This window comes from Patiria miniata, unplaced genomic scaffold (assembly GCF_015706575.1).
Source record: "Patiria miniata isolate m_02_andy unplaced genomic scaffold, ASM1570657v1 HiC_scaffold_6, whole genome shotgun sequence".
Classification (NCBI taxonomy): domain Eukaryota; kingdom Metazoa; phylum Echinodermata; class Asteroidea; order Valvatida; family Asterinidae; genus Patiria; species Patiria miniata.
In genome coordinates this window covers 1,903,568-1,911,829 of record NW_024037073.1, presented here as the reverse complement: position 1 = coordinate 1,911,829, position 8,262 = coordinate 1,903,568, and the positions used below count along the sequence as shown (strand labels likewise).

At 41.3% G+C, this 8,262-nt stretch overlaps 1 protein-coding gene across 1 annotated transcript; it reads right to left on the bottom strand.

Moving 5' to 3' along the window:
• Window positions 1-570: 570 nt before the first annotated feature.
• Window positions 571-8,241, bottom strand: LOC119743552 (mucin-2-like). Its single transcript, XM_038219975.1, has 5 exons — window positions 7,950-8,241; window positions 3,924-4,671; window positions 1,705-1,822; window positions 1,230-1,281; window positions 571-905 (listed from the first exon to the last, which is right to left on the bottom strand). Exons 1-5 carry the CDS (start codon window positions 8,025-8,027, stop codon window positions 801-803), a joined length of 1,101 nt encoding a protein of 366 aa, XP_038075903.1. The 5' UTR covers window positions 8,028-8,241; the 3' UTR covers window positions 571-800.
• Between the last annotated feature and the right edge of the window lie 21 nt (window positions 8,242-8,262).

Sequence of the window (8,262 nt, the reverse complement as noted above, 5' to 3'; positions counted from 1 at the left end):
TGCAATTCAGTCCTGGGACTGCGAGAATGGTAGCAACAATAAAAAAAAAAAAAACCTTCAATTCAATTCAATTCAAGACTAATGCGGACAGCGACCAAGACGTGTTCAAAGGGGAAAAATATTACTCTTTTAATAATTTTTTTTATATTGACCCAAAACAAATCAAAATAATGCAGTAGGGGGACTTTCTATTGTATTTACGACAGGTCTGCGTATAAAATTATAACAAAAGAAAGGCTTAAAAGACGGTGGTTTATTTGTATTTCATCAACTTCAGGCTGATTCCTCTGTGGCGCAACAAGGGTTACCTGTTTCAGAAATAGTCCAAAAACCAGTGATAGGCTGGTACCCAAATGCATAGCTGGCCCAGCTTCTTGGAATAAGACTTCGATGCACTAAGCTGCATGCGGCTGCCTAGCTATGCATTTGGGTACCAGCCTATCACTGTTTTTGGACTATTCTATTTTGGAATGTTCTATTTCTGAAACAGCTAACCCTTGTTGCGCCACACCTCTATCCATGCCCAAATCCCACACAATCCACCCCTCCATGCCCCCTCCCCCTTCCCCAGCCCCGTGCACAGCTGAATAGGCCGAGTCCAATAGACGAACCCGGGCACGTGACCACTGTACACTCACAGGGCCCCCTTCAATGGAGAAACCATTGTGCCCGCTATTGTACAAATGCAACTGCTTCATGATGGAGTATCTAAACAATAGCAAGTACAATGCTTTCGCCATTGAAGGGGGCCTTCGTGATTGTGAGAGCGTGCCCGGATTGCTACTCCTTGCTGGCATAGATCAAGGTTGTCCTCTCGAAAAACTGGGCGCCCAAAGTCTGGTGCCAGGCTCTGGACGATATCTGCCGCTGGTTGGGGCGCTGGAAAAGTGCGGATCACTTCGATCCTTAAGGGGGAAAACACATCAAAACAAAGCAGATTAGAGATAAACAGATACGAGCACCCAATCTTGGTAAGACTTGTGATTTTGATGTTGCCATTAAGTGGTAAAGACTTGTCTTTGACAGAGCTCTCAACTGTGGTTTTTTGATAATTTCTCCTAATAACTCCGTCACTCCGTCAGCCTTTTTTGTCAGCGTATCATGATGTATGTTAGCCTAATTGGTAAACACACCCAAATAAGCTGCATCAACTGGATTTGTTTTAATGAGAAGAAAATGGTGGAACTATAAGAAAAAATCGAAACGGAATTTTGTTGCACTGGACTTACGGGGGAACGATCTTGCTTGAAACAGCAAGGGCAAAAGAAACCCATAGGCTTCCTGCGAAGAAAACAAACGCAAAAAATTAAATCAAAATAAAGGGAATTCACTACTTAAAAAAGGGATATACCTTCGTCGTCATATTATTATTTTTTCCCCATTTATTTAATTGAATTATTTTACAAGTGAACTTATGCCATTGCAAATCTTCAAACGTAATTTATAGTCGTGAATTAACAAAAACGGAAATGCGTTTATAAATACAAAGTTAGCAGAAACAAAAGTAAATTAAAAGAATCAGGATATTTCCATTCTTCTATTACTTTAGCTTCATATAGAAAGTACATTTCATAATATACACAGTCCAAATGATTCCCATTTAAAATCAACAACCCGAAAGTCCAGTCTAGCCTCAATAAAGCCCTGCCCACCCCCCCCCCCCGAAAAAGTCTTCCCTGAAATTGTAAAATAAGGTGTCCTCACCATTTCAAGGTTCTGGCAACGAGCAAAGCTATGAATACGATGATAAAGATCAGCATGACTATCGACGCAATTATCACCGAAATCATAAGTGTCACTTCGTCTGTAGGAATGACTGGATCTATAGGCCAAATGTGGGAAATACAAAACTTAAAACGTTATGCACAGGAGCGAAGAGAAAGGGGGGGGGATGAGATGTGGTGGAAATTGGACACAATAGGAAGGCGTTACATGGTATTTGGAGTAGGTAATCATTTGAAAAGTTTAAATTTATCCATGCACTCTGAGTAGAGCCTGAAAGTAAGGCCAAAAAAAAAACACGTTTAACGTCCTGCCTTTTTGAAAAAAAAAGGAAGCGGGAGGCCCTTTTTTCCCTCCAAATAGGCCGCCCGACCGGGCTATTTTTCCAGATGGCCGCCAGGTTTTTTTTTTTTTTAATGGCTGCCATTGGACTCAGAAAATGACATACCAGCTTTAAATGGGCTGTATGCGACAGACAAAGAGGCCAAAATGATGCAATTATCATTTTTTTGGGGGGGGGGGGGGGGTTAAAATCAAAGAAAAAAGGAGGCAGCCTCCAAAAAGGAAGTGGGCGGGGACGCTAAAAGGTGGGTTTTTTTATTTGGCCTAAATATCTTCACAAGTATACCAAATTTCATTCAAATCTGTCTTGGCACGGCCAAGATCGTAGCGTGGGGAAGGGGGGTTGGATCCGCCCACTTTTATCCCGTCCTCACAAAAAAATGGCCTACGTAATGGCGTTGGAAAAAAATTGGAAACATTGGTTTTTGGATTCAGTAGATCATAACGTTTTCAAAAATGTATAGTTTTGCTAATACCCCAAAACCCTATACGAAAATACATTGTGAACCTGACAAAAAAAAAGTCAAGCGGCGAACTTCCGGAACTCTCGCGCGACCCGCGGTGTTTTTATTTGCAGCACACATCGTCAATGGATCATGATAATTCAGCTAAGTCGATAGTTATTCATAAAAAAACCAATGACGTCACACCATTGCTGTCACTCAGTCATGCATGATATTAAAGCACTTTCAAAGAACGGCTTTCGTCAAGCTGCCACAGTGGCCTAGTGGATAGGGGAGTGAACTATGGATCGCAAGATCTGTGGTTCGAACCCGTGTCCATTTTCTTCAGAATTGTTTGTTGGTTGGGATAGGTTTAATTGAAGGGAAAACACTACGAAAACCTAGGTGTCTTCCATCCATCCAGAGTAATAAATATTCATATATTAAGGGTGATGTGATTGGTTAAAAGGCGATGTATGCTGCAAAAAAAATACGCCGCGCGGCCCGCCTATGGATTTTACACGAGGTTGTCCATTCTCTTGCTGTAATGTTGGACACAATGATTTCAACCGTAACCACTACCGCAAGAAACATTCATGTTGGACTTTTATCTTAGTATTCCTTAAAAAAAATTGATGACAAATCACTTGGGGAGATGGTTAAAAACGAATTTTATTTACGACCTTTCACATCCGGCATTTTCGTTCCCGTGTCTCCTTTTTCGTTCACTTTTGTTTTCATATCGCACATTTGCGTGAGAACGAAAATGTATAACGACAAGAAGATTTACAGCCGATGGGTTCTAGATTTTGTCGGCCTTGCTTGAATACAGTCCGTATCAGCGGTCACTTTAGATTTTTTTTTCGTAGATGCGAATGAGTCCTTTAAGTTTATTCACAAAAAGTGTATATCCTAAAAGACATCTTGGTCTCCTGATTAACGTTCAGTTTTCACTCACTGAGCGCCACAAAATTATTTGTCATCTTTTTACGAGTACACCGAGTTTCACTAGTCCGCATGTATCCTGGATTTTCGGAAGTGAGAGGTCAGTTTCTGGCACGATATTTCTCTTTCACGTCAGGCGATTTATCAGTTTCCATTATTTGATATGCTTGCATAAATTTTACAAAGGCATTTTTTCGAGGGTGATTTTCTTGAAAAAAAAAGTGTACCAAAAAAAATTGACATTCTAGAATTTTTGCACGTTAATTTGCCCAATAGTAAACTTGCATGCTCTATTGTGTCCTCCTATAATTGTGTCTAACATTATCGCAAGATGGCCAATCAACATCACAGCTCACGCGAACGAGAATGCGAAATTTGCCGGAGTTTAAGTGTTTTCAACTGTCACGAATTCAAAGCACGAATACTGGCCGTGAAATTAAAGACAAGAATTTTAAAACCTACTGCCTTCACCTGGTGGTAACGGCTTCACGGTGAACGATTTGACGACGCAATTGGGACCAACACACGGTGTTGTGGTCGACTTAGGTCTGATACTTCCAGTGGTAGTATGAGGTGGTTGTGTGGCAGGCTGTGTGACAGACTGGGTCGGGGCTGTGACAGGCTGGGCCTGCGTTGCGACAGGCTGGGCTTTCGTTGTGACAGGCTGAGATTGCGTTGCGACAGGCTGTGCCTTGGTTGCGACAGGCTGGGCTTGCGTTGTGATAAGCTGTGCCTGCGTTGCGACGGGCTGGGCCTGCGTTGCGACAGGCTGAGCCTGCGTTGCGACAGGCTGATCTTGCGTCGTGGCAGCAGGCTGGGACTGCGTTATGATTGTCTGTGTTGTGACAGGCTGTGTCATTGCTGTAGCTGCTTCAGGAACACGTGTATAACTTGTTTGAGATGACATAATGTTGGGTTCAGCTGACGGTGTAGGCACAGCAGCTGTTGTCGTTGGTTCAACTGTCGTGGTAGGCTCGTCCGTAGTCGTTGGCTGAACTGTCGTACTGCAAAATGCTGTAAGTATCGACCCAGGACAGAACTCCTCCAGCAGGGCGTCCAGCAGGGCGATAATGGTACAGTTGACGGTCGGGAATTTTGGCGGCGAAGTAACGTTGGAGCACATGTAATCATATGTGTCATTGTTGCAGTAAACTTTTCCACATTGCCCACCTTTACATCCTAGAGCGATGGCGTCATTACAATTCGATGCCCCACAAATCTGCACATTAAGCGACACATACAGACAAATATATGTTCCAGTAAACTTGTCGAAGTGCGACAATGCGGCACTTCACAGACGTGTGCTTTTACAGTTGGGATAGACCTTCAAATACTGTAATTTATTACGCAGTGGACAACATTTGCAATAAAAATCACAATTAAATGGTCAAAGTAATATCCAAGTTAACCGCCGACAGGTTTATCCGCGCAACATAGACTCCCCACTGCGTGCACTGTTTGATTCTGAATAACTTACCCCTATAATCTCCATGGATGCAACTGAAAAGTGTTTAGCAATTTTCACAAACTACCAACTTCATTGCCAAAAGATTCCGTGGAAGATGTATGTAAAAAAAATAATAACATGCTGCGATTAATACCCGATAAAATAACACACTGTGGATAAACGTATCCGCAATTTATCCCAGATATTAATGAGATGACACCTTATATACTTGGTTGTAAGTAAATAATAGTATCCAGCAGTGCTGTAGTCGAGTACATTTTTCTTGAGTTCGAGTACGAGACTACTTTGTCATGACTACGAGTAGGTGTCCAAGCCAATTTGTTTTTCCCATGAGTACGAGTACGAGTACGAGTAGGACCTACAAGTAGGAGTATACTTTCCACAAGTAGGACCTATAGGAGCAAATGTCAATGTGCCACGTGTTTTGAAGGGTTTTTTGGCTGTAAAACTATAAGCATGAAAGAAATGCAGAAGCCTCACAAACAGTAGAAAATGAGTTTTTTTCCCGCAGGTTGCTCTTAATAAAATGGAATTCTTGCAGGAGAACATTTGCAAAAGTACGACTACGAGTACAAGCATGTACACACTTGCTATGAACTACTATGGTCAGTGGGTTCGTGGAGGCCCATATGCATTTTTGGGTACAATGTTTGAAACTCGCAGGGTGACTCATGGATACCTCAACAAATTCAAAACCACTGGATGCCATTTTATTTCTTACCCTCTCTAGGGCGGAACCATGACATTTAAAGTGGGGGGCTTAGCGCGAAACAAAAAAGGTTGAGATAATTTCATTTTCGCTAATTCACATTTAGACAGATGAGCCAAGTACTACATCATGAGAGAGACAATCCAGAATTATGTCTCTTTTGGAGGTGGGGCTACATTTTAAAAAAAAAGTGGGGTCTTTGGCGTATGCCCTAAATGAAAAATCTAAGGGGGTAGGCAGAAATGTTTACATCATTTAGTGTCAAATCAAAACTTATTCTTCCCTTTGAGTGTTTCACAAAGTTTTTCTTGAAAGAGAACGTCTGGCATGTGAATAAAAGACCAACAATCTAACCAAACATTTCGAATTTGTTTAAGTCATTATATTCACAATCATTGAAAGCTCGTTAATGTTCCTATGAATTTATATTTTGGGATGTCATTGATTTTAGCTAAACCTAAAAAATTCCAAAATTGGGGGGGGGGGGAGTGATTTGACATAAAAAGACAAATTGTATGTCTTTTTTGTCTGAAATCGGCCTAATTAAAGTCGATATATTACTTTACATCTGTAAAACGTATATCAAATTGTTCATGTTCATTGACAACCGACATTGATACAAAATTGATTATTACATCAAATGTACTCATTTTGCTATTTTTCCCATTCTCTTCAATATTTCTGTAAATATCTTTTAATCCACCCTGAAGTATCGCATTTATGTGCTGGATTTGCTTCACAGAAAAGACCTCCCCAGCTCTGTTTTCTAATTTTAGTGAAATAAAATGGATTACAAGGACAAAAATGTACTTTTTTTTATTATTCCCCATTTTTATCAAAAACTGTACTTCCTCTTGCATAAAATACAATTAGGAATTTTGCTCTCTAATTCACCGCTTTGACTGCTAAAGCCAAATTCAGAAAGAATTTGACAGGAATTTGTATTAATGGCGTAGTATCTTTGTAATTTCTTTCCCCAAAACAAAACAAAAAGTTGAAATGTGTATGACCCCGCCCCAAAAAGAGAAACTTTGTCCAAAATAATTGTGCGTCAACATTCAATTCTAAATTCAAATTTCTCATCTGCTGCCAAAATGTGGGCTTATTTCGCAAACTTTTCCAAATGGACGCCCCCGCCCACAAAGAGGTCAAGGGAAAATTCATTACGGACACACTCTCGCAAAATGTGGTCCGGGTGCTTTCTATACAAAAACCTCGTTGGCTTGGGGTTTTCTATGTAAACTTTATCAGTCAGCCGATCACGCTCAATTGACTTCGGCCAAACCGCAGTCCCATCATAAGAAATAAGTTAACAATGTTATCCGGACCATTTTTTTCCGAGAGTGTGTCTGTAATGGTTGATGGGCTTTTGCAAATGGGAAAGACACTTTGGAAAAATCCAATCAGTTTGAATATGCTTCATGAATTTCTGAATAAACGAGCACATTTTTAACAGTATTTAATTACTATTATTTTTTTGGTGTGGTGGTGGTGGTGGTGGGGGGGGGGGGGGGGGGGGGTGGGGGGGAGGGCTGGCTGGGGGGGGGGGGGGGGTGCCAGACAGAAGATATATCAGAATGGCGCAATAAGACCGAAAGCGGGCGCAATAATTTTGATTAGGGTTTCAAAAATTTCTACGCGTCCGAGTCGTTAATTTGCATGAAAAGTGCCCCCACAATTTTTTGTAAAAAACGAGACCGTTTAGTTTAAAAATCGGTGGAATCGTGCGAATATAGCCGAGGATCATCTCCCTAGCTTTTGGGCTATTATCTAAGAGCAGATTTGATAAAATTAGGGTCCAAAAATGGGTCCTATTTGCAGGAGAAAATGTAGGGATGCCACTGGTAACTTTGGCAGTATGCAGGCTCAGCATTACCGGCAGGCTTCAAGCCATTACGGACACACTCTCGCAAAATGTGGTCCGGGTGCTTTCTATACAAAAACCTCGTTGGCTTGGGGTTTTTTCTATGTAAACTTTATCAGTCAGCTGATCACGCTCAATTGACTTCGGCCAAACCGCAGTCCCATCATAAGAAATAAGTTAACAATGTTATCCGGACCATTTTTTCCGAGAGTGTGTCTGTAATGTTGGTATAGGCCCTAGTCAATTGTAGGCCTACGTGTTTATTTTGGCTTAAAAAATGCCCCGAAATCACTCTTCTGGTGGTAGAAAACCATGTGATCAAGTGGTGTTTGGTTATACATAGCCGGAGATTTAGAATCTTAAATGAATTGAAGACCCCGTTTTTCTTGATAACTCTATATACGAACGCATTAATACAGTCAAACCAACGCCTGAATTTATTTGCTTGGAACTTACCATTTGACTGCATGTGGCAAGCAAAACGATCACAAAAATATTCCCAAAGTTCACATTGAACTTGTGCATTCCGGCCATATCCGTCAGAGCATGCCGATCACCAATACCCACCGTAGCAAACGATTTGTATCCCAGCCTAGTGTGAAAAAGGCTGTTGTTTCAAAACATATTTATCGAAGTTAGAAGTTTCGATCGACGCCATGAAAACTGCGTGTGTGGGTGCACATCAGTCGTTTAAGCCCCCAGTTGACTTACATGTATATTCATTGTGAGTCATAGTTCCGTGCTTCCTGAATGGGCGTTTCTCAAAGGG